This window comes from Schistocerca serialis, chromosome 4 (assembly GCF_023864345.2).
Source record: "Schistocerca serialis cubense isolate TAMUIC-IGC-003099 chromosome 4, iqSchSeri2.2, whole genome shotgun sequence".
Lineage (NCBI taxonomy): Eukaryota > Metazoa > Arthropoda > Insecta > Orthoptera > Acrididae > Schistocerca > Schistocerca serialis.
In genome coordinates, this window is record NC_064641.1 from 687,981,378 (window position 1) to 688,008,863 (window position 27,486).

At 46.0% G+C, this 27,486-nt stretch overlaps 1 protein-coding gene across 1 annotated transcript in view; it reads right to left on the bottom strand.

Annotated features, from left to right (window-relative positions):
• The window catches only part of LOC126474696 (uncharacterized), a 163,411-nt gene that overhangs the window by 26,725 nt on the left and 109,200 nt on the right, over positions 1 to 27,486 (bottom strand). Inside the window, exons 6-7 of the mRNA XM_050102174.1 lie at positions 25,841 to 27,245; positions 19,646 to 19,839 (exon numbers count right to left, since the gene is read on the bottom strand). Of these exons, the coding sequence (XP_049958131.1) occupies positions 19,646 to 19,839; positions 25,841 to 27,245 (1,599 nt within the window). The remainder of the gene's footprint in view (positions 1 to 19,645; positions 19,840 to 25,840; positions 27,246 to 27,486) is intronic.

Here is a 27,486-nt window from a genome sequence, read left to right on the forward strand (position 1 = left end):
GAGGGAGTTCAACAGATTCTTTCTTCGAAAGCAGGTTGCAATCCTGCCTCGGGCATGGATGTGTGTGATGTCCTTAGGTTAGTCAGGTTTAAGTAGTTCTAAGTTATAGGGGACTGGTGACCTCAGGTGTTAAGTCCCATAGTTCTCAGAGCCATTTGAACCATTTGAAAGCAGGCTGGCTTTATCCGGATTCCAACACAATCAGTCCCCACTTTTTTGGCTTCAAAACTCTATTTTTCAACGTAGCCTCCATTTAAATAGTGCAGCGAGGTGTTGGATTGTGCTCCGTCGATCACCTCCGCCATCTTACTGCGAGGTAAGTATGCCCACGTGATTCCAATGTACTGGTCGACGTCTGAGGCAACGCCAGGCTGCATCAGTAACCTTCCCATCATCCACGTGCAGCTTCTCAAGGAGTACAGTCTTCATTGGGCCACGCATATGGAAGTCGGAAGGTGCGAGATCCGGACTGTAGGGTGGATGAAGAGGAACACACCTTTGATTACCCCAGCTAGTGGACGTATGTGTCAGCACTACCAACAGAGACGTTCAGTTGTGCAGCGAGGTGTTTGAGTTTGATCCATCGATCACCTCGAATGAGTGTCCACACGTTACAACACTGCAGGAGTCACAGCTGTAAGCGGCGCGCCGCCACGCGGGACGTTTGTGCGATCTTGTTGTGATGATGACAGATGCCTCACTCAACGACTCCTCATGCTTTTGTTCACCGGTAGGTCTCTGTAGCCATTCTGCAAGCGCCTATGAATATCTGCGATGCTCCGGTTTTTCGCCAAAAGAGACCCAATGACAGGTCTCTGCTTGGAACGCACCTCCTTTACCGACGCTAGTTTTAGGACTACGTATAGCGCTGCGACTTATCGGAGCTTCATGAAACTACAGGGGCTGAAGCGGGAATATTCCACGACGTCCCACAACAAATTCTGAATTTCTTCAACCAGAGCTGGTCGAAAAAAAAATGTTGCATTACTTGTTGAAAGCCGTTCGTAGTAGGAGGAATACTAAATTTGCAGGCGATCTGGGGTACAGAGGTAGTGAACTTTATTGTAAGAGCTGCCACCTCTGGCGGCAAAAACGGCTTTAACCAGCGAGTCGACCTGATCTTGTATCTTTGTTACAGATACGACATTCTATGCAGCTTCATCTATTCCAGAGTTCACGAGTCATAGTGACCGGCGAGTGGTGATGTGCCAGTCTCTCGGTGATCCACAATCAGGTGTTTCCAGTACGTGAGAGGTATGGAGAAGGTTCTGGCCAGGGCAGCAGTCGAACACTCTCTGCATCGAGGCACGTGAAGACAGCATGGGGAACATGTGATCTCATATTACATTTTTGTTCTGGAACAGCAAATTCTACATCACGTTTTATTAACTGCTAATAAATGACCATGTTGTTCAAAAATAAGAAAACAAATTCAGTGATTTCTCCTACTACAGAATGCTTCTGTGTACCCAATGCAACCGCATAACATCACAACAGGTGTTGATCCGCCAAATGAACGTTTGTTCATTTCGGAGTCTCCAGGGACGGGCAAATTCATCATGATGCTGTATGGGAAACCAGGACTCGTCTCAAAAGGCGATACATGATCACTCCTGTGCCCGTTGGGCACATAACTGTCTGTGCGTTCCCTCTGCTGTCACGTCACAGGAAGCCACAACATAGGTCGCCGTCCTGACAATCTGTGGTCCTCCAGATTTGGTCTTGTTGCGAAAAAGCACATTTCCTGAGTCAAGGTAGGTGTGTGGCTGTACGATGCTGCACTGCCAGTTTCGTCACCAACAGGCCCGAAATTTCCAAGTGTTTACCGTAGGGCTGGGTTGTTTCAGGGAGAAGACCAGGCAGCGAGGTCATCGGTCTCATCGGATTAGGGAAGGACGGGGATGGAAGTCGGCCGTGCCCTTTCAAAGGAACCATCCCGGTATTTGCCTAGAGCGATTTAGGGGAATCACGGAAAACCTAAATCAGGATGGCCGGACGCGGGATTGAACCATCGTCCTCCAGAATGCGAGTCCAGTGGTTTAGCGTAGGCTCTTACAGCATTACTGAGTACGGCTGTAAATAGGAATTTAAAGAAAGGTGGGAAGATATTACTGCATAGCAAAAGCGACAGCAACAGATTTGAGATCACCTGACCAGTCAACAAGAAAAATTCATCTCCAGGAGCGTTAAAGTCTACGATAAATGGACAGAGTTCGAGACTATTGTACAATGTGCCCTAGACAGATATGAGTAGAGAAAAGTTGTGAGAGTTAGGAAAGACCCGCTGTGGATAGACAGCTGTGTCACAAGGCTATTTTGATAGCAAAGAGAGCTCCAATGCACGTTTAGAACTAACCAAAACCTCACAAACAAACAAAAATTGAGAGAGACCAAAAACTGCGTGAGGAGAAATATTCGTGAAGCATTTAACGAATTCGAAAGAAAATTCCGTTTCCCGATTTGAAAAAAAAATCCTAAGAAGTTGCGGTATTATGTTAAATCACTAAACGCATCGAAATGTCTGTTCAGACACTTGCTGGTAGATGTTTGTTACACGAAGCGTAGCAACAACTTTCGATAAACAAACAACAATAAATGCGTTTGATGTTCCTTATACAATGTGTGTCGGAAGTGATGTTCAGTATTCAGGGATATGACAGGAATCATCATTCGAAACAAAAAAGTCAAGTAAACGAGCTCTAAAGAGCATGCCTTAAGAGCTATGAGCAATTCTTGATCTTTGATACTGTGAAACAAATCTCTTCTACTGCAAACTCTTTGCTTTCCATGTTTTGGAAAATGGTAGTATGGATCAAAACAAGAAAAAAATGTCCAGTAAATATGTACTCTAAAATGCATACCTTAAGAGGTAGGGGCTCTTGTACACCTTCGCTACTTTGAAACACAACTCTCCTAATGAACAAATGCTCATACCTCTAGAGGTATGCATTTTAGTGCACGTATTTACTAGACATTTTTTCTTGTTTTGATTCATACTACCACTTCCAAAATTATGGAAAGCAAAGAGCTTCCAGTAGAAGAGATTTGTTTCGAAGTATCGAAGATCAGTAACTGCTCATAGCTCATAAGGTATGGGTTTTAGAGCCCATGTTTACTTTACTTCTTTTTCTCTCGAATGATCGTTCCTGTCATATCCCTGAATATTGAACATCACTTCTAAAAAACGCTATATACATAGTGAAGATGGCGTTACGGTTCTTGCTTTAAGCGGTTCCAGTGAAATGCTAAGCATGCATTACACTTACTTTTGTTGATGCTGCCTTCATACTGCTACACTTTAAATGCCCAGCTGTGCAGTTGAGTACATAATTGTCACATAGAATCTGAACACTATTGGATCCATGCTGCACTGACCTTTCCTCGTGCATCGCCATTCGTAGCTTTATAAGAGAGTTGGAAGTGTAATTGTAGTAACTATTTATTTACAACATAGACAAAGTAGATACATATTTGAAAGTTTTAGTGTCCTTGAAGTAGTTGCCAGCATAGTGTATATCCAGTTGCTAACGTCGTGGAAGTCGTAGAATACCCTAAGCAACACCCAGTGGTGTTTATCATTCTAGTGGAGCGGTCTGTTGCCCGACGAATCTCTGTAACAGTTATGAAGCGAATGACATGAAGTGCTTCTTCTATTTGGGGATGAAGTCGAAGTCACAAGGGCTTAAGTCCTGGGGATGTGGTGCGTAGTACACCGCTTCCCAGCCCAATCGATCGAACAACTAATCGCAAATGGTTCAAATGGCTCTGAGCACTATGGGACTTAACATCTGAGGTCATCAGTTCCGTAGAACTTAGAACTACTTAAGGGGCTCCGGAAAGGCTCAAAATCATGAAAAGTTCAATTTTTACTTTTTTGCGTTTTCTGAATCTGCAGACTATTACCTTTTAATAGATATATAATTTATTCAATTCCGAAGACTACAACTATTTTTAAATTTTTTTTGAAATGTGTTCTACATGGGCATGACCCACTGTGGCGCTGTTAAACTGCTGTCAAATGGTGTTATTATTAACGTCCGTGTTCATCAGGTACATTTTAGTCTGCCTCATGCAATAATGAAGGTGATAAAACCTATTTTCAGAGACTTAGCAGCACCTGAACTGTTGAAAAAGTGTATTCACGGAAAAACTCAAAACCCCAATGAAAGTGTAAATAGTGTTATATGGTCGAGAATCCCCAAGACTGTATTTGTTGGAATAGAAACACTTCACTTTGGTGTGTATGATGCTGTTGCGACTTTCAATGATGGCAACATTGTAAGGTGCAAGGTATTTAGAAATATGGGAATGAAGATAGGTTCTAACATGGTACGAGCGATGCTTGCTTTAGACAAGGAACGCCTTCGGGCTGCAGACAGGGCTGTAAAGAGTCTAGAAATACAAGCAAGAGTAAACAGGAGGAGGAACAAGAGGAAGCTGGAGGAGGAGTTTGCAGAGGATGAAGATAATCCATTCTACGGACCTGGAATGCACTAAAAAGTTAATCCAATCTTTGTCGCTCGATTCCCAAAACTTTTATTTTCTCATACTAATTACATGTTTTCTAAGGATCCTCCAAACATATTTGTTTCAAACTTTCAGTAAATGTTACACAGTACCTTCTGCATAATTTAACACAGACTTTTTCCAAAAAACTGTATATTTTTGAATATATAAATAAAAAAATTGCAAAAAAATGTTGTGAATTTTCATTACAATTGAAAAAAAATCATCTTTAATAATTGAACTAAAATTTTGTAAAATCCCTGTGTTAAGTTGTAGACCATATTTCAATAAATAATCTGTAAAAAGTTCAACTTCCTACCTCAAATACTTTGTGAGGAAAGATGTAATTTATAAGCGTTATTTGAACATTGCAAGTATAGGGCGTTCCGGAGCCCCTTAAACCTAACTAACCTAAGGACATCACACACATCCACGCCCGAGGCAGGATTCGAACCTGCGACCGCAGTAGTCGCGCGGTTCCGGACTGAAGCGCCTAAAACCGCTCGGCCTTCGCGGCCGGCAACTAATCACAATTTGCGTCATATGCGCCCGAGCATTGTCCTGCAAAATGGTAGGCAGGTCGTGCGGAAAGCGTCACCGCTTGTAATTCTAAGCTTGTCGCATGCTGTGTTCCGAAAACGAACATCTTACAGGAAGTAGCGGTGACGCTTTCTGCAAGACCCGCCCATCATTTTACAAGACAGAGCTCGGGCGCTAATGATGCAAGTTGTGGCTGATTTGTTCGATCGTTTATACGGGATGTCATGTAGCAAAAACTTTCTGTCTTCTCTAGTGTGATGCTGCTTAATGTAACTGAACAAAGGTTGGCGTAGTTCACAACTAATTGTGGGTGTTTATACGCAGCCCATATTGTTAGAGAGGAGCACAGCAATTATCTGTGATTGTAACAGCAATCGTGGCATCATTAGCGTACAGCACGGCCTGTGGGACTTCTTTCTGTATGTTCCTATGATGACTTCCGAAACAAGAATAAACAGCAGAAGTAACAAAGCAGATCCCTCATGCAAGCATACTGTTGCAGGACAGGTTCCGGATAATGCTGCTGGGATATTTTCTCGACTGCTGGTTACTTTCTATATCATCCTCACCTAGTCAACAAGTACATCTGGGCACCTCCGTGGTTACGTGGTTAGCGTCTCTGGCTACTAACACATCGGGTCACGTTTTGAATTCCATGTGGATAACTCAGATTTTCTGATGAAAGCGTCTGGAACGGAGTTCACTCAGCCTCGTGACTAGTGATGGGGAGCTCGTGAATGAGTCGTTCAAATGAACGCTTCACTTCAGTGAAGTGTGAACTTGCCACTCAATTTCAATGAACTGGTACTTCAAACTCTTCACAGATAGCACACTCCACACTTTTTTCTAGTTCACTCACTCTCTTCCCCTCTCCCTCACCCACGTCACTCCTCCTCCCATCACTTCACTCCTCCCTGTCCTGCCCGTCGACGAATCGCGCAGTGTTAGTGGGGAACGATAGGTTTAGGACGGGTGGAGGAGGCAGCGTCTGCTGCTACCTGCAGTGCTGACATTACTCGTGACTATCTGTGCAGTTATACTTCGCGTCTACGGGTAGCCTACCGTTGGCAGCACTTGCAGACAAATGAACATAAACGAAGAGGCTGGCTGGGTGAGCACGCACAGCCAACATGAAAATAAAAGGTTTGTTAATAACACTGAAAGAGGGATTTTACCTGAAATCGTACCAATGACTACAGGTGACAGTTTACGTTTTGAATCTAGAAGGTTATTATTCTCAACAAAAATAAAATCTACAGGAAAACTTCTGAATAATTACTTAACGTAGATATATAGACTGTGACAGTGGTAAACATACTCATTCTATTTTGGATTAAATTTTACAAGGAACATAAAATTGGACTGCATTTCGTTGGTAGCCCTATTTTTCAGTTCATGAATACAACAAATAATATTTCATTTGGCAGATAAAGACTTTTTTGGACGCTTCATGAGAAAATTTCGAGCAAGATTAAATGTAATACCTTCTTTATATGTGACAGGCTTCTCTGTTTATCTTTCTTTTGTCCCCTTCGACCATGCTCTATTTAAGTTAACTCAGACGCTGTAAGAGCGTAAAACGTTGCGTTCACGTTACTGCATAGTTGGCCATCTGTTGGTAAAATTATGAAGTATTACGAAGCTTTATTGTACGAGCGAGGCGAAGCGAGCGTAGCAGCGGCTGAGCGGCGAACTGGGGAACTTCGACAGGCTTCCGTACTTCACGAATGAACTACTTCATTTGAACGCTTCACGGCAAAGAGTGAAATGAATGAAGTAGTTCACTGGAGTGAACGAGTTCGACCCATCTCTACTCGTGACACCAGTTGGGAATCTATTTGATAAAATGTGTAAAGGAATTGATACGAAAGGTGCGGAAGTGATGTCAAATAGAAATTCTTGCACTAGGCTAGTAGCCCGCATCTCGTGGTCGTGCGGTAGCGTTCTCGCTTCCCACGCCCGGGTTCCCGGGTTCGATTCCCGGCGGGGTCAGGGATTTTCTCTGCCTCGTGATGGCTGGGTGTTGTGTGTTGTCCTTAGGTTAGTTAGGTTTAAGTAGTTCTAAGTTCTAGGGGACTTATGACCACAGCAGTTGAGTCCCATAGTGCTCAGAGCCATTTGAACCACTAGGCTAGTAGCCTGATGACATTTTTTTTTTAGAAGTATCTCTGGAGCACCTTGATCACGGATGCCATACAATGTGTCAATTAATGGGGAATATGGACGGAGACTTTTCCGAATGAAAGTAAACCATGCGCAGGGGCTCTACTTTATCTCTGCATTTTTGTATGAGGTAGCGGACTGAAAAAAATTCGACTGCGCTATCACATTCTCTGATAAAGCCATGTTGCTTAACGTATCTCACACATACATGGACTGAATAAACTTTTGTAGTCTACAATGCGTGACTTCCATGATCACTTTCTTTGGCTGTATGTATGCTCATACGGTACTGCGCTTCAGTATTCGACGGAACTGGACCCACTTTTTGGGTAAGCCTGGCGAAGTAAATACGATGAAACGATCGCTTATAAAGGTTGCAAAATCGAACTCTGAAACTAGCTTTGTCGAATGTCCCGACGACGGGACTGCGGGACAGAGTGGGCGATAGACGAACGACTTTTAAGAGAAATTTGGATGTCACAGAATCGACACATTCACTGTCAGGGCAGCAGGGTGAAGCTCAATACTGTCACCATGTGGTCACACCTTCTCCCGGAAAACACGCTCTTGTAACATAGGAATTTCGTGTGTTTCAGATCGACACAAGAAAGAATGGCTGGGGAAGGAAAGAAAATACTCTGACGAGAAAAAAAAAATCCCAAAACCAACAAATAGGTGAGGTAGAAAAAGAAATTTCTGGAATACATTTCTCTACGTAACATATTTAAGTAATTAACGTTGCAAATTCACAGGTTGATGTAAGCACATCAAACGCCATTGCAAATGTGCAATGCTGGTGCATTACACTGAGGTGTCAAAAGTCGTGGGATAGCGATAAGCACACATACAGATGGCGGTAGTATAGCGTACACAAGATATAAAAGGGCAGCACAATGGCAGGGCTGTCGTTTGAACTCAGGTGATTCATGTGAAAAGGTTTCCGACGCGTTTATTGCCGCACAATTGGACTTTGAACGCGGAATGAGACATCATATTTCGGAATGTTACGGAATTAAATATTCCGAAATCCACAGTGTCAAGAGTGTGCGGAGAATACCAAATTTCAGGCGACTACCTCTCGCCTCGGACACTGCAGTGGCCAATGGCCTTCACTTAATGACTGAGAGCAGTGGCGTTTGAGAGCGCCATGCACTCTGCTTTGCTTATTGCATCCGTCTCGTGTCTCCCACGCGGATCCTCTATGATTTGATCCCCTTCCACATTTCCTCCTGTTCCTTGAACGAATACGAATCCTATATGTCTCCCACAAACTGGATCCCCCCCCCCCCCCCCATCCTTTGGTTTCCCCCATCCTCTCCCACCCCAGCCCGCTTCCGCACCTGTACCACAGTGTCCTGCCTGGTCTCCATCTTCACACACTCCATACCCTCGCCCAAGGTGGCTTCTGGCAACTCCCCCTCCCGGATAATGTCCTCGCGCCTTCCATATACACCTCCTACCATATCTAATCCCTCCTTCTTCCCCCCTACCCTCCTTGGGGCTCCCTCTCTCCCTCCCTCTCCCCCTTCCCTTCTTTTTCCTTTTCCCCTGCTGCCCACCTTCTTTCTCCTTTCCACCCCCTCAGGCTTCCGGCTCCTTTCCTTCTCCCCTCCACCGCCCCCCTCCTCCCCCCTCCTGGTTTCCCGCTACCGTCTCTCCCCCCTCCCTTTTCTTCCCTCCCTTACCCTTCCTATGGTGGTGTGTCGTGGGGTTTCCTACCGTGGGGTTTCCTACGAGCAGTGGAGCACTAAACCTGTCAGAGGCCCAGGCCGGCATAACTAATTGAGGCTCCCCTTGCTGCCCCCTCCCAACCTCCTCACCACACAGGAGTTCTCCGAAAGTTTCAAACGCAAACGGAAGGAAGTCCCACATTGCTTATCATCTTCATTTTGTGTCGTGATAATTTACAAGATATAACTTTATTTTGTGTAACACTGAATGTGACTGCTCTCGTTGCTATTATTCAATAGCTATGTTGCTCCTTATACGACAGAAATCATTACATGATTTCTGTTGTTCAAATCTATTATTTATGTCTCGCAACCAAGTCCGCATAGAGCGAGCGGGGTGTATAAAAATGAATCCTATTTCCCAAACGAAGAGGAAGGTGACTGCCTATATAAAACTTCGTTCAGTGCATGGTGGAGGGAACTTTACTTACGGATTTCAACAAAAGCCACAGTGTTGCTCCGATCTTGATGAAATTTTGTACATTTGATCTTCAAAACAAGGGGAACCTCACCGTCTACGTGAAATTTCATGCGGTGTATGGCTGAGGGTACCTTACAACAGAATTACACACCATTTGACTGATCAGCTTGGAAGTTGGCTCATGTATGTACGTTTTCGTGGTGAAGGCATTTATACAAGCCAACGTATTCTGGACGGCGGAAAGTTGGCCTACCTTTAAATAAATTCAACATCATTTCGTCAATCAGCATGAAAGTTGGCAGATAAACGCTGGTGACAACACCTTCACTGAGGGTGAGCGACTGGGGTAGACAAACAGTGGGGGGAGGCTCAGTTCGCAAACATCTCATTAGGGAACCTGTTGCTCGGGACAGCTTCATTACCTGCTGCGCCCTTGTAGGAAACCCCACGTAGCCTATGGTGGTAGGTCCCCCCCCCCCTTTCCGTGCAGTGATTTTTAACGTTTTTGTTGTGGTGTCAGCATTTTTCCAGTGCCGTGTGCAGTGTTACGTTACATCGCCACCAACAGCGTCATTCATTTGTGTTCTCACTGTGATGCTTCTTTGTTTCCGCTTCGGTGTACAGTACCCATTCCCTGCGTGTGTGTGTGGCCCTTATCTACTTTTTTTTAATCTACCTTTTATACTCATCTGTTTTTGTTATCGTTTATTCACTCATTTTTACCATTCTCGTTTATGTACTATTTTCTCATTTGCTTATGTTTTTTGTAACTCTCTTGGCTGAAGAGCGGTGTATTGTGCCGCTGCCAGGCCACCCCATTATGGGGAGTGAAATAACAATAAAGGAAAAAAGTGGCGTTTAAGTACAGTTGTCAGAGCTAACAGACAAGCAACACTGCGTAAAATAACGTACATATCCGTAGGACAGTGCGGCGAAATGTGGCGCTAATGGACTATGGCAGCAGACGACTGACACGAACGCCTTTGCTAACAGCATGACATCGCCTGCAGCGCTTCTCCTGGGCTTCTGGCCTCATCAGTTGGATCCTGGAGGACTGGAAAACCGTGGCCTGGTCAGGAGAGTCCCGATTACAGTTAGGAGGAGCTGATGGTGGAGATCGAGAGTGGCACAGACCCCATGAAGCCATGGAACCAAGTGATCGACAAGGCACTGTGCGAGCTATTGGCTGCTCCATAACGATGTGGGCTGTGTTTACGTTGAATGGATTGGGTCCTCTGGATGTTCCGGTACTCGGAGACTAGTTGTAACCGTTCGTAGAAGTCATGTTCCCAAACGAAGGTGGTACTTTTATGCATGACTATGCATCATGTCACTGGGCCACAATTGTTTGCGACTGGTTTTAAGATCATTCTTGACAGTTGTAGCGACATGAATCCCGTCGAACATTTATGGGTCATAATCGAGAAGTCAGTTCGTGCACAATATCGTGCACAGCCATCGCTTTTTCGATTATAGATGGGTATAGAGACAGCATGGCTCAATATTTCTGCAGGGGACTTCCAATGACATGTTGTATCCTTATCACATAGAGTTGCTGCACTATGGCGAGCATAAGGAAGTTGGATACAATATTAGGAGGTATACCATGACTTTTCTCACCTCAGTGTAGTAACCGGTATTACCGCTAGAATCCATCACTTGCTTATCAACATTTATTGGCCAATCTGAAGATGTCTTGAATCAGGCGAATTGCGTGTCATTGACGAATAAATGAACAGTAATTTCAACATCACTACCAAGACTGTTTTCTTCTGCTCATTCCTCGGTTTTTAAGAGTTTTTTGTGGCAATGTGGTGCCAACTACTACTGGAGTTGCTGCTTCAGACGGTGTAAGATGTGCCACAACCGTACCACCCTTTCAGTAGTGCCTCGAGGCTGTCCGGTGCCTGGTCTTCTTGCGATAGTACCTTCCCACTGCGAGCACTAGTATACAATGGCTACTTCCCTGCAAAGTCTTGCAATATCGTGGAAGGACCATTCAACTTCCCGTAGCCTTGTTACATGACCTTGTTCAAACTCGGTGTGGCGTTGATAATAGCGTCGTCGTCTTGAAAGGCATTCCTGGCTGACATCAACACACTAAGTCCAGTCTCAAAGGTAAATAGTGCTCCCGAATGTTACAGTGTGTATTTAAAGCAAACCTGATTTGCATCGTCATATCGGCACTAGTACAGCCACTCTTATGCGACTGCTGTGAAATTTGAATAGACATCTTCCAGTTGCAGAAACACGCCTCCCAACTTTCGTTTATCTCGCACAACTCCTTCTTAGTCTTGGGATTTTTTTCCGTCAGCGTAGAAATGTACATATAACGACTGAAGGAACATTCACCAGGACTACCGAAGATCGAGAGGAATACCCGTAAACAAGATCAATGCATTTACATATTCAATTTTGCCTTGTTGTTACTGCTACTGCGACCTAATCCTCGGTCGTGAATTAACATAAGAGCCCAATCTACAGGTCATCCAAGAAAAATCCTACAATAGTCTTAAATAACTACAACCACTAACCGAACGAACATCGGGATAGCACATCTCTACCATTGTATTGTACTATATGGAACTGGGGACCTAGAAACGACGGAGAGGCTTCCTCCCTGCCGTAGACCTCAGTGGTATGGAACCCCACAACAGGCTACAGCAGTCCACTCACGCCACCGCCGCCCCACACCGAACTCAGGGTTATTGTGCGGTGTGCGGTTCGGATCCCCGCCCCCAGGAATGTCTCAAACCAGATGAGTGTACTCCAATGTTTGCGTGGTAGAGTGATTATGGTGTACGCATAAGTGGAGATAGTGTTTTGCGCAGCGATCGCTGTCATAGTGTAACTGAGGTGGAATAAAGGGAACGAGCCCGCATTCGCCAAGGCAGGGGAAAACCGCCTTAAAAACAATCCACAGACTGGCCGGCAAACCGGACCTCGACACTAATCCCCCGGGCGGATTTGTGACGGGGACCTACACGCATTCCTGCTCGGAAAGCAGTGCATTAGACCGCATGGCTAACCAGGCGGGATATCTCTACCATACTACACACTCTAAAGCCTTAATCCGACCAGTGGTACCTTGCACCACTGTAGCTTGGTTTATTGCTTGACCAAAATTCTACACTCCTGGAAATTGAAATAAGAACACGGTGAATTCATTGTCCCAGGAAGGGGAAACTTTATTGACACATTCCTGGGGTCATATACATCACATGATCACACTGACAGAACTACAGGCACATAGACACAGGCAACAGAGCATGCACAATGTCGGCACTAGTACAGTGTGTATCCACCTTTCGCAGCAATGCAGGCTGCTATTCTCCCATGGAGACGATCGTAGAGATGCTGGATGTAGTCCTGTGGAACGGCTTGCCATGCCATTTCCACCTGGCGCCTCAGTTGGACCAGCGTTCGTGCTGGACGTGCAGACCGCGTGAGACGACGCTTCATCCAGTCCCAAACATGCTCAATGGGGGACAGATCCGGAGATCTTGCTGGCCAGGGTAGTTGACTTACACCTTCTAGAGCACATTGGGTGGCACGGGATACATGCGGACGTGCATTGTCGTGTTGGAACAGCAAGTTCCTTTGCCGGTCTAAGAATGGTACAACGATGGGTTCGATGACGGTTTGGATGTACCGTGCACTATTCAGTGTCCCCTCGACGATCACCAGTGGTGTACGGCCAGTGTAGGAGATCGCTCCCCACACCATGATGCCGGGTGTTGGCCCTGTGTGCCTCGGTCGTATGCAGTCCTGATTGTGGCGCTCACCTGCACGGCGCCAAACACGCATACGACCATCATTGGCACCAAGACAGAAGCGACTCTCGTCGCTGAAGACGACACGTCTCCATTCGTCCCTCCATTCACGCCTGTCGCGACACCACTGGAGGCGGGCTGCACGATGTTGGGGCGTGAGCGGAAGACGGCCTAACGGTGTGCGGGACTGTAGCCCAGCTTCATGGAGACGGTTGCGAATGGTCCTCGCTGATACCCCAGGAGCAACAGTGTCCCTAATTTGCTGGGAAGTGGCGGTGCGGTCCCCTACAGCACTGCGTAGGATCCTACGGTCTTGGCGTGCATCCGTGCGTCGCTGCGGTCCGGTCCCAGGTCGACGGGCACGTGCACCTTCCGCCGACCACTGGCGACAACATCGATGTACTGTGGAGACCTCACGCCCCACGTGTTGAGCAATTCGGCAGTACGTCCACCCGGCCTCCCGCATGCCCACTATACGCCCTCGCTCAAAGTCCGTCAACTGCACATACGGTTCACGTCCACGCTGTCGCGGCATGCTACCAGTGTTAAAGACTGCGATGGAGCTCCGTATGCCACGGCAAACTGGCTGACACTGACGGCGGCGGTGCACAAATGCTGCGCAGCTAGCGCCATTCGACGGCCAACACCGCGGTTCCTGGTGTGTCCGCTGTGCCGTGCGTGTGATCATTGCCTGTACAGCCCTCTCGCAGTGTCCGGAGCAAGTATGGTGGGTCTGACACACCGGTGTCAATGTGTTCTTTTTTCCATTTCCAGGAGTGTATGATTTCTTCCAGATCCTCGAATGCTACGCAGTCTGTGTCGCCTTCCACATCCGTCTTCATCCCCCACTAGCACCGTGTATGAACTTTTCAATTTTTTCTCTCTCCTCTCACTTTGAACACTTCCTGCAAACTTGACACCAACCACCCTACAGTTTCATTGCTAAAGATTAACTCTTATATTTTGCCTCACTTATAGCAACACATCCCCCAAACTTACACCTAGACACTCCCTTCATCCTGTTCCAACGAAACTTTAACCGCCTCCATCTATCAGATCGTGAAATCTGCCCATCCTCTTAACTTCAACAGAACACCCCCACCCCATTTCCTTCCTTTCTTTCCAAAAATTTGGTTCAGTGTCCCTCTCTCTTTCTCCCACTCCGCATAATACCCAAAACACCATTCCCCCCCCCCCCAAAAAAAACAACCCTCGCCAAGACTTATTTTCTATAAGTTAAGTGCATCATTTTATTATACAGTCATCCATTGGCTGTATTTTATAAATGTGCCAACTTCTGTTTTAATAATATTGAAAACGTGTGTGTATTATATATTTTTAGTTTTTTGGAAATTTGAGAGGTGGCATGAGCCCCCTCTGATATTTCTATCTTACTCTGAGTAATTCGATTTTCCTCTCTAACTGCATGCTGTGAAAAGTCGCTACTCCTTCACACGCGGACTTCCCATGCAGCGTCTCTCGTCACCCGGGTGATCTGGTGACAGGTGGATTCTGCTGTTCTTGAAAGGGCTAAGCCGACGGGTGCAAGGGAGTCGAGTGGATGCTTTCCAGATGCCGGCATTGTCATAAGAGCGGCGGTGACACGCCCACAGGGGCCTGACAGAGCGGCTTGGCTAGAGATTCCGTTACTTCACAGAAACTTAGTGAAAACACTTTCTGGCGGGCTACCAGTGAGGCGTTGGAATGACTTGTGTTCCCAGGCAGTCTTGGTGGGCAAATTCCCGCGTTTTCTGCAAAATCATAACTGTGATTGGCTGGCTCAGAGGATAGCTCCGTGGCGTACCAAAATCGGCGTAGAAATTGGCGCCAAGTATCTCCATTGGTGGAATAGTACTGCATCGGCAATAGAGGGGAATTTTCCGCCGGTTTTCGAGTTGCTGATTGGAACGTTTAACCACGACCACTGTCGTGGGGGCGCCAATGTTCTGTGCTCGGCTTGTACGGGTGCTCTTGAGAGAGTCGGCTCTCGCCTTTCGGTCGGAGTAGGTTACAAGACTGAGCTCTCGCTGCTCTGGACAGTCTGCCTTCCGTTGGCTGTCTAGTATACTTTCATTTAATTGTAACTGTTTGACGAAGTTGCTGAAGTTTCGACTTCAACGTAACTTTCTGAGTACAGTTGGCAATCGAGCGTTCTGCATACAAGAAGCCTATGTTGTTCGTCTTGAGCAGTTTTGGCTAAAGTTGACTGTAGCAGAGTTACTGTGTGACTTCTCTTGTTAAAATCACTCACTGTACCATCCGTGATTGTGTAGCGAGCCTTCTTTGTCTCCCTCAGAGGGGTATTTGTGTTGCTAGGAAGTCTTTAGTCTGGAACAACCAAACCAGGAGATTTTGTTTCGGGCTATACTCACGACATTATCATCACAACGATGGGACGTCGAAGCAACCAGCCATCGCCTCCGGCACGCCATATCGTGTCCTTGCAGTTAAGAAGACAGCTTGGTAATGTACGTCCGCAGCACCAGCAAATCAGAGACTTTTGCTAGGTGATAATCAGAGCTCAGCGGAGCGTGCCTGTTCGTCTTTTCTAACTTTGTTCTGTCTTGGGTGTTCATTGTCTGAGTTATCACTACTGTAGCAGCAATTAATGTTGGGTTGGCTGGGTGTTTCTCTAAGATTTGAGTTGCAAGGGGTTGGCTCCACATACTGCTTGGTCATAAATGTCTCAATCTAGTTTATGGACAACTTCACCTTCACAGCATTTATTTGAGCATCCAATTTGATGTATAGTAAATGATCTGTGTGCTTTGTTTATTATTTTGAGTTTAGTCATAATAAATCAAATTGTTATTTTGGACAGAACATTCATTCTGTTAATCGGTAGAACAACCCTTTCATTTCTCACTACGTTAATGAAATTTTCCTTAATTTCTATCCAATTAAATTATTGCAGGTGCCAAACTCTTCTCTACTCCACTTGCAGGGTCGATTACAGTCAGTTCGCATTTCTTCTTAATCCATGTACAACAGAAAAAGTAGGAGTTAGAAAAGGGGGGGCTTAGAGCATCATTTCCATATGAAGATTCTAGAAGAATTTAGTGTTAAATACACTGCTAGCCCCGGCACCTCGCAAATTATGTCTTGTATTTTATAAATGCTTTCGTCTGAAGAATGACAATGTACCTCTACCAATGTACCATCGCCCTCATAAGCGAGGGAATAAAAACAAAATGAAAAAACTGGAACGGTATAGTGTAGGGGGGGGGGGGGGCGGTGAGGCCTCTAGGGATCGTTTCGAGTCAGAAATGCACTCACAGAAGAAGTTTGCTTTGTTGAGTGTCCGGGACCGATACGAGAATTTTTTCCACACAGGCGATATATCATTCAACGAGCCTTCTCACGAAATTTCAATCACAAACTTTCTCCTCCGTACGCGAAAATATTTTGTTGACTCCAGCCTACTTAGGGAGAAAGGATCATCATAATAAAATAAGGGAAATCAGAACTCGCACGGAAAGATGTAGGTGTTCGTTTTTTCCGCGCGCTGTTCGAGACTGAAACAGTAGAGAATTATTGTGAAGGTGGTTCGATGAACCCTCTGCCAGGCATTTAAGTGTGATTTGCGGAGTATCCATGTAGATGTACACTATGTGATCAAAAGTATCCGGACACCCCCAAAAACATTCGACTTTCATATTAAGTGCATTGCGCTGCCAACTACTGCCAGGTACTGCATATCAGCGACCTCAGTAGTCATTAGACATCGTGAGAGAGCTGAATGGGGCGCTCCGCAGAACTCATGGACTCCATACATGGTGAGGTGATTGGGTGTCACTTGTGTCATACGTCTTTAAGCGCGATTTCCACACTCCTAAACATCCCTAGGTCCACTGTTTCCGATGTGATAGTGAAGTGGATACATGAAGGGACACGTACAGCACAAAAGCGTACAGGCCGACCTCGTCTGTTGACCGACAGAGACCGCAGTCAATTGAAGAGGGTCGTAATGTGTAATAGGCGCCGGGCGGGGTGGCTTTGCGGTTCTAGGCGCTACAGTCTGTAGCAAAGCGACCGCTGCGGTCGCAGGTTCGAATCCTGCCTCGGGCATGGATGTGTGTAATGTCCTTGGGTTAGTTAAGTTTAAGTAGTTCCAAGCTCTAGGCGACTGATGACCACAGATGTTAAGTCCCACAGTGCTCAGAGCCATTTGAACCATTTTGTAATAGCCAGATATCTATCGAGTCCATCCCACAGGAATTCCAAACTGCATCAGGATTCACTGCAAGTACTATGACAGTTAGGATGGAGGTGAGAAAACTTGGATTTCATGGTCGAGCAGCTCCTGATAAGCCAAACATCACGCCTCGCTTGTTGTAAGGAGCGTAAATATTGGACGACTGAACACTGAAAAAACTTTATGTGGAGTGACAAATCACGGTAAACAATGTGGCGATCCGATGAGAGGGTGTGGGTACGGCGAATGCGAGGTGAAAGTCATCTGCCAACGCGTGTAGTGCAAACAGTAACATTCGGAGGCGGTGGTGTTATAGTATGGTCGTGTTTTTCATGTAGGGGGCTTGCACCCCTTGTTATTTTGCGTGGCACTATCACAGCACAGTCCTACATTAATGTTTTAAGCACCTATTTACTTACCATTGCTGAACAGCAATTCGGGGTGGCGATTGCCTCATTCAACACCATGGAGCACCTATTCATAACGAACGGCCTGTGGCGGAGTGGTTACTCGACAGTAACATCCCTGTCCTGACTTGAATCCTGTAGATCACCTTTGGGATGTTTCGGAACGCCGGCTTCGTGCCAGGCCACACCGACCTCAGTGCAGCACTCTGTGAAGAATGGGCTGCCATTCCGCAAGAAACCTTCCAGCACCTGAAGTATACCTGCGAGAGTGGAAGCTGTCATCAATGCCAAAGGTGGGTGTTGTGTACATCCTTCCGCGTAGTCAGCGCGTACACAACTTTCCCAGTAGAACGCGCCCCGCTAAGCACAACAGCGCAGGCACAGCGCTCGTCCGTCTCCGCACTACGAGATGGCGCTGCCATAGAGACAGACCAAATTCTGCTTCCGCCGATCAGTGTATTAATATGTAACGCAGCCAATGAGATTGCTGCTAACGTAGAAACTTTTCTCCTCACGGATCACACTCGCGCAGAGATACATGAATGCGCGAGGTATTATAACGAGTGTACAGACCTCCAATTAGTCAGTCTGCATTTGTCTTCACCAGTCTGTACCAGTGTGCATTTGTCTGTACCATTCTGTACGAGTTCTACATTTGACTGTACCAGTCTATAGTCAAGTTTCAGTCTGCGCCTAATAAGATTATCATATTCCTGTACATAGCCATGAAGATAAATGTATAGACACTTTTGTCATGTATCAGAGACGTATGTGAGAATAAGATTAACGTACCAATACCAAAGGAACTTCAGATTGTCAATTGTAAATAACATCCAGAACCAAGCTAAGTAATTTTTATGCTTGTTATTATTTTAATAAATGTGTGTGAAAATTAATCAAGTTCTGTTTAAAGTTGGTCACCGTCAGTCTGCTACTCTAAGCGTGCAAGTGGCATTTCTATCGTCTGACCTAACGGCAGAAGATAAACACGCCACGATAAGACCACGAGACATATTGCTGACACTCGCCTACTTCGTTAGAGTGACAAGTCAAATAATCTGATGGTGTGTGTACCGAAGGTCTTACAGTGCGCACACCACATATACAATGTGGCGATTCGATGGCAGGGTGTGGGTATGGCAAATGCCCGGTGAATGTCATCTGCCAGCGTGTGTAGTGCCAACAATAAAATTCTGAGGAGGTGATGTTATGGTGTGGTCGTGTTTTTCATGGAGGGGGTTTGCACCCCTTGTTGTTTTGCATGGCACTATCACAGCACAGGCCTACATTGATGTTTTAAACACCTTCTTACTTCCCACCGTTGAAGAGCAGTTGGGTGATGGCGATTGCATCATTCAACATCCAGTACCTGTTCATAATGCACGGCCTGTGGCGGAGTGATTACACGACAATACATCCCTGTAATAGACTGGCCTGCACAGAGTCTTGACCTGACTCCTACAGAACGCCTTTGGGATGCTTTGGAACGCCGGCTTCGTGCCAGGCCCCACCGACCTACATCGATACCTCTCCTCAGTGCAGGACTTCGTGAAGAATGGGCTGCCATTCCCCAAGAAACCTTCCAGCACCTGACTGAACGTATGCCTGCGAGATTGGAAACTGTCATTAATGCTAAGGGTCGGCCAACACCATATTGAACTCCAGCATTACCAATGAATGGCGTCACGAGCTTGCAAGTCATTTTCAGCCAGGTGTCCGGATACTTTTGATCACATAGAGTAGATGTAGATGCGCAGTCTGAAACACACTTAAGATTTTGGAGCTCTACGCTTGGCACAGTCAGTTGATCAGGCTGGTTTTGACGGAAGTGCGAAACGCGCCCCCACAGCAACGAGTAGTCTATTCTGGCCGAAAGTACTGTTTGAACCGGCCCTGAGAGCCGCCCCCACCTTGTTCCCGGAGAGCTGTCCGGCGGGGCAGGGCAGCTGGTGGTCGGCGTGCAGCAGCGCCTGCTGCAGTAGCGCCGCCGGCGTCAGCAGCAGTGCGCATGCGCCGCGGGCAGCCTCCAGCGCGCCGGCGGGCCGGCTGCGACCTGACTCGCTGATCGCCTGCAGCAGCGGCGCGTACGGGCTGCCCGAAACACCTGCTGGCATGCAGAAGCAGCTTTGCTTTCCTGTGGAACGTGTACACGGGTACTTAAGGTGAAGGGAGGAAGAAACATTAGGCTGTAACGTCCTGTCGACGACATGTTAAGGCGAGTGGGACACAAGTGATACAGGCCTCAGGCTATACCAGTTCTTTTCCGATGCAAGGGAGACACTAAAACTCAAAAATATCGATCCCAGCGGCGGTATTTCTTAACAGGACACGGCCCTTACCCCACGCATTTTAAGTGCGTAAGTTTGAGGCAGACACCAACATCTACATCTACATCTACATTGCAGAATAATCATGTAGATGTAGATGTAGATCTACATCTACATCTACATGATTATTCTGCAATTCTCATTTAAGTGCTTGGCAGAGGGTTCATCGAACCACAATCACACTATCTCTCTACCATTCCACTCCCGAACAGCGTGCGGGAAAAACGAACACCTAAACCTTTCTGTTCGAGCTCTGATTTCTCTTATTTTATTTTGATGATCATTCCTACCTATGTATGTTGGGCTCAACAAAATATTTTCGCATTCGGAAGAGAATGTTGGTGACTGAAATTTCGTAAATAGATCTCGCCGCGACGAAAAACGTCTTTGCTTTAATGACTTCCATCCCAACTCGCGTATCATATCTGTCACACTCTCTCCCCTATTACGTGATAATACAAAATGAGCTGCCCTTTTTTGCACCCTTTCGATGTCCTCCGTCAATCCCACCTGGTAAGGATCCCACACCGCGCAGCAATAGTCTAACAGAGGACGAACGAGTGTAGCGTAAGCTGTCTCTTTAGTGGACTTGTTGCATCTTCTAAGTGTCCTGCCAATGAAACGCAACCTTTGGCTCGCCTTCCCCACAATATTATCTGTGTGGTCTTTCCGACTGAAGTTGTTCGTAATTTTAACACCCAAGTACTTAGTTGAATTGACAGCCTTGAGACTTGTACTATTTATCGAGTAATTGAATTCCAACGGATTTCTTTTGGAACTCATGTGGACCACCTCACACTTTTCGTTATTTAGCGTCAACTGCCACCTGCCACACCATACAGCAATCTTTTCTAAATCGCTTTGCAACTGATACTGGTCTTCGGATGGCCTTACTAGACGGTAAATTACAGCATCATCTGCGAACAACCTAAGAGAACTGCTCAGATTGTCACCCATGTCATTTATATAGATCAGGAACAGCAGAGGTTCCAGGACGCTTCCCTGGGGAATACCTGATATCACTTCAGTTTTACTCGATGATTTGCCGTCTATTTACTACGAACTGCGTCCTTCCTGACAGGAAATCACGAATCCTGTCGCACAACTGAGACGACACCCCATAGGCCCGCAGCTTGATTAGAAGTCACTTGTGAGGAACGGTGTCAAAAGCTTCCCGGAAATCTAGAAATACGGAATCAACTTGAGATCCCCTGTCGATAGCGGCCATTACTTCGTGCGAATAAAGAGCTAGCTGCGTTGCACAAGAACTGTATTTTTTGAAACCATGCTGATTACGTATCAATAGATCGTTCCCTTCGAGGTGATTCATAATGTTTGAATACAGTATATGCTCCAAAACCCTACTGCAAACCGACGTCAATGATATAGGTCTGTAGTTCGATGGATTTCTCCTACTACCCTTCTTAAACACTGGTTCGACCTGCGCAGTTTTCCAATCTGTAGGTACAGGCAGATCTGTCGGTGAGCGAACGGTTGTATGTGATTGCTAAGTATGGAGCTATTGTATCAGCGTAATCTAAAAGGAACCTAATCGGTATACAATCTGGACCTGAAGACTTGCCCGTATCAAGCGATTTGAGTTGCTTCGTAACCCCTAAGGTATCTACTTCTAAGAAACTCATGCTAGCAGCTGTTCGTGTTTCAAATTCTGGAATATTCCATTCGTCTTCCCTGGTGATGTGTGGGGAAGGAGGCTCTCCAGCACATCGTCTTTTTCTGCGGTCAATATACCAACAGCACACACATATTACACTTAAACCTCAACAATATTCAAGACACTATACACGCAGTGTTCAGAGACGAAGACCAATGGACCATGTTAAACGCTATCACTGACGATATATCCAAAGCGAAATATAGAAGCCTCGCGGGATTAGCCGAGCAGTCATGGACAGTGCGGCTGATCCCGGCGGAGGTTCGAGTGCTCCCACGGGCATGGGTGTATGTGTTTGTCCTTAGGATAATTTAGGTTAAGTAGTGTGTAAGCTTAGGGACTGATGACCTTAGCAGTTAAGTCCCATAAGATTTCACACACATTTGATCAAGCCGGCCGGAGTGGCCGAGCGGTTCTAGACGCTGAAGCCTGCCTCGGGCATGGATGTGTGTGTCGTCCTTAGGTTAGTTAGGTTTAAGTAGTTCTAAGCTCTAGGGGACTGATGACCTCAGCAGTTAAGTCCCATAGTGCTCAGAGCCATCTGAACCATATTTGAACATTTGAACATTTTCTTCGAATTATAAAGAGTATGTCCGAGACAAACAATGAGCCTACATGCAAAGACAGGAAGGAATCTACAGGATGGAAAACAACGTTGATTCAAACGTGGAATCAGGTGATGATAGAAGGAATCTACAGGATGGAAAACAACGTTGATTCAAACGTGGAATCAGGTGATGATAGTGATCCCGACACGACCATAAATGAAAATCAAAAAATACCCAAAATAAACAACGAAATAGCTTGCTTTCTTTCTTTCTTTTTTAAAAAAAAGAACATTAATCTCAACAACTCTGTATGCAAGTAGAAAAAGAACACGCTGACATCATGGAGTAAAGACAATTATTAGAGATTAAGGTTTGGTTTTTAGGAAATCTAGATGGCTCTGAGCACTATGGGACTTAACAATTGAGGTCATCAGTCGCCTAGAACTACTTAAACTACTTAAACCTACCTAACCTAAGGACATCACACACATCCATGCCCGAGGCAGGATTCGAACCTGCGACCGTAGCAGCAGCGCTGTTCCGGAGTGAAGTGCCTAGAACCGCTCGGCCACCGCGGCCGGCCTAGGAAATCTAGAGTTGTTAGGTTTAGATGAAGAGCTGTGATTTGCGGTCGGCGGCTTGATGGAAAATTCCGAGGCACTCACCATCATACATACTTGGTGAAGTGACGTCCTTCCACTATCATCTTATCTTCTTCTTTTATTCTTCCAAAAAAATGTGATTATGGTTTATATTTCTTTTTTTCCAAAATTTTGTTAATTTCATAAATGTTTAGTATCTTTCATTTATCCGTTTTAAATGCAAGAATCTTGTTCATTTCAGAAATATTTTTCCGATTTTATAATATACGTCTTAAAGCATTAATACATCGTAACTTCTTCTCTGTTTTCATAAATTCATATCAGTTATTCATAAATAATTAATTTTGAGATTTTCTTTTCTCAATTACCTTTAAGTCGATAAGTATTCAAAGCTGTAATATTATTAATCCCTATTAAAAACAAGAAATAATAAATAAGTTTCACATTCTGTACACGTACAATCTTGAATTGTGAAAGTGCGACCTGTCTCAGAAACAAGCTGGCAGATCATTTGTAAGCGGTAACCAATAAATAAAAATACCGACGACGAGGTCGTAAGAGACATAGCGTAGGATAGTACGAGTATCGTCGGTGCACTTTCCATGAACGGAGGTTTTGTACATGTAAGAGAGCCGGAGACATCGGAAGGTTTCGGATAGACTACATACATTATGAAATAACAGAGATTTCAGGAACAGATCGAAATTGCGAAACATTTCCAGGGGCACGGGCATAATCTGACCGTAATTAGTTTATGAACTGAAAGTTAGAACTGCGGAAATCGCAGAAAGTTGGAAATTAAGGAAATGGACCCTGGATAAATTGGAAACTTAGGAGGATCTTGAGAGTTTCAAAGGAAACATTTGGAACAATTGACTGAAAGATGGGAATGAGACGGAACTGGAAACAAATGGACAGCTTTGAGAGATATAATAGTGAAAGAAACAGAGGATCTAATAGGTGAAAAGACAATGACTAAGACAACTGCATGACAAAACATGGCATATGGAATTTTACTAATGAAAGGAGTAATAACAATGTAGCAAACGAACTGGCAAAAGGCAACACAGATGTTTAAATAAGAAGACTGGCAGATAGCGCAGAATGACGAAGCAGGAATGGCTAGAGGAGAAATGCAAATTTGTAGAAGCGTGTGTGTCTATGGGAAAGATAGATATGGGAAAGTTAAAGAAATCTGTGGAAAAAAGAGAAACAGCTACATGTACATGAAGAGTTCAGATGGTAAGCAACTGCCAAGCGAATGCTAAAAGGTGGAATAAATACAAGAATTTTATGAAGGAAACGACCTTGAAACGAATATTATGGAAAGGGAAGAGAAGGAGGTAATATGGGAGATATGATACTGGATAAAAATTTGACAAGTCGACACAAAGCACATTCCCTCAGAATTACAGAGATCCTTAAGAAAACATACAATTACGTAACTACTTCACCTGCTAGGCAAGATATATGTGTCAAGGGATATATCTCTCAAGATTCAAGAATAATGTACTAACTCCTATTCTAAAGAAGACAGAGTGTGAATATTACCGTACCATCAGTTTAATAAGTCATAGAGTTAAAATGCTTATACTAATTGTTTACAGAAAAATTGAAAATCTGGTAAAAGATATGTCGGTGAAGATCTGTTTGGTTTCTAGAGAGATGGTGGAAAATTCGAGATAACACTGAACCCACGACTTTCTTTATTTTAGAAGATACACTGAAGAAAGGCGAAACTACGTTTATAGCATTTGTTAGACCGACACAAAGCTTACGATGTTGTGAACTGGACTGCACATTTAGAAATTCTGACAGTAGCAGTTATGGAGAACAGAGAGTGAAATGTCATCTACAACAGAAACCAGAGGACAATCGGAAGGGTAGAATGGCAACAAAGAGAAACGTTAGTTTAGAAGAGCGTGAGACAGAGATGTAGCCTATCTCAGATGTTATTAGTTTATACATTGCGCAAGCAGTAAACGAAAACAAAGAGATATTTGGAGACAGAATTAAAGTTTTGGGAGAATAAAGAAAAGCGTTGAGGTTTGCGGATGACGTTGTAATTTTGACAGAGACTTCAAAGGACATGGAAGATCAGTTGAACAGAACGGATAGTGTCTTGAAAAGAGACTATAAGATGACCATCAACGAAAATAAAAGAGAGGTGATGGAATGTAGTCGAATTAAATGAGATGTTGTGAGAATTAGATCAAGAAAGAGGACAGTGAAAGCAGTAGAGGAGATCCCCTATATGGACAGTAAAATAAGAGATGACGGTCAAAGCAGACACGATATAACATGCAGAAAGGCAGTAGCAAGAAAAGCATTTCTGAAAAAGAGCGATTTTTTGACATGTAATCAAATCCAAGTGTTAGGAAGTATTTGTCCGGGGTGTAGGCTCACACAGAAGTTAAACAGTTTGGACAAGAAGAGTATAGAAGTTTCGAAATTTGCTCCTACATAAAACCGCTGAACATTAGATGGATAGATTGAATAGGTAATGATAATGTACTGAATGGAACTAGGGAGGAAAGAAATGTGTGGCATAACTTAACTAAAAGAGGGGACCGGTTGATGGGGAACGTTCTGAGACACAAACGAATCATCATCTAATGATGGAATGATGTGTGGGATGTGAAAACTATAAAAATCGTAAAGAGAGGCTAAGGCAGTTAGCAGGATCAAATGGATGAAGACTGCAGTAGTTACGTAGAGACGCAGATATTTTTACGGGATAGACTAGTGTGGTGCTGGGAGCTGATCAGTAAAGTTACGGTTTACATCGCACGTGCTACCTCTATGCACCAAAAGTCTAGAGCACAGAATTTCTCTTTGATGATACTTTGAGGTGTGGAGAGAGATGTGATGTACAAAACTGGGACTGTTAGCTTGGTTATATCCCAGAATTATAGGTTCTAGAAAATAAAAAGGGAGATATAATATACTGCACCATTTGCGGTCATCAGCTGCGCTTCTACGCGCAGGAGCTGACCACCTTCAGGAACGAGCTTGAACTTCGGAAGTTGCCTAGCCTTGCATTCAGAGCTCTTCTGCCCTCTTCCAGTAGGCAGATCCTTGTTATGCGGCTCCATCTGCTGAGCCTGTATTGTGGTCCCTTGGGCTGCTTCAGCTTCATTACCAGGTTGGAGAGACACTTCCTCCACTTTTACGGCCGGCACGAGCAACGACGGTTTCTGCGGTGCGTCATCAACGGCTATCTCCATTTTTGCCTCTGGACTGTCTTCGGAATTAACTTTCTTGACTGGACTGTTGGGAGCTTCAAGTACTGCAGCCGTCTCGGCATCGTCGTTGTCCCGGTTCATTTCCCGCTCGGTGATTGACGTCTGTGGGAGAGTCTCCTTGTCAGAGCCGTCCAAAACCTCTACAGGGCCGAAGGAAACGGAACGCGCCAAGTTTTTGGACTGGGTTCTCTCGGGCGTCTCGGCAGCAGTGGAGCGCTCGTCATCGTGGGAGAAGTTCCTCGTCAGCTTCCTGCAGCTGCCGTCGGTCGCACTGTAGTAGTATATGGTGGTACCGCCGCGACCGTCGAGCCCGCAGCTGCTGTCGCAGAGGTCGTCCGCGAAGGCGGCGGCGCCGCCGCTGTAGCAGTGCAGTCTGGTGAGTGCCGGAGCACTGGGGCTGTACGGCCGGTGAGGAGTCTGGCCGTTGAGGACCCTCCGCAGGGGGCGGCGGACGGGCGAAGCGGGCACGCCCGGGATGTACGGCGGCACGGGAGACGCCGGCCGCTTCACGGGGGAGTCCGGGGGCGCCAGGGGGGACGTGGGGCGGCTGCCGCCCCCCGCGGGGCACTGCCCGGCCCCCACCTGCGTCGGCGACCTGCTGTTGACGGCGGCCGTGAACGACACGGCGTCGCCCGCGGCGTCGATGAAGCACTGGAAGGGCGTCGCGGGCCGCGAGCTCGGCGCAGAGTGGAAGGGCGTCGCCGGCCGAGAGCTCGGCGCAGAGTGGAAAGGCGTCGCCGGCCGAGAGCTCGGCGCCGAGCTGTCGCGGAGGCCGGGCGTGGCCGGACGCGGAGGTGCCCACGCCGCGGGGGAGGAGCGCCGGGCCGCCTCCACCCACACGGCCAAGTCCCTCTCCCTGTCGCCTGGAGCCGGACCCGGCGCTGGAGCTGGAGAGCGCGGCCGGAGAGCGGCGGGTGGCGGCGCGTGCTCCGTCTCGGTGCTGAGCGACGCCGGCGGCTGCGGCGGCCACGCGTTCGTCGTGGCCGGCATAGCGCGCAGCGTCGGCACCTGGCAGATGATGGGCGTGGCGCGGCCATCGCCGGGTGTACAGGACGCCCGCTGGAAGAACCTCGCTTCCGAGGCCGGCGGGGGCGGCGTCGACGGCGGAGACGACTGCGGGGAGCACGAAACGTATCTCGTGTGAACCACAGTTTCTTATCTCATTTGATCCATTATAGATGGTTTTTGAAAGTATGCGACTGTACATACAATAGGTTTGTTTATAAACAAATAAATCTGCTACCAGTCACGATTTTTTTCTTTATTTTACTATTCGCACGACGCTTTTCGAGAAATAATTCCCATTTTCAAGTGCGTTTTTTTTTTGGTGTGTATTAAGCTATTTCTTTTGATG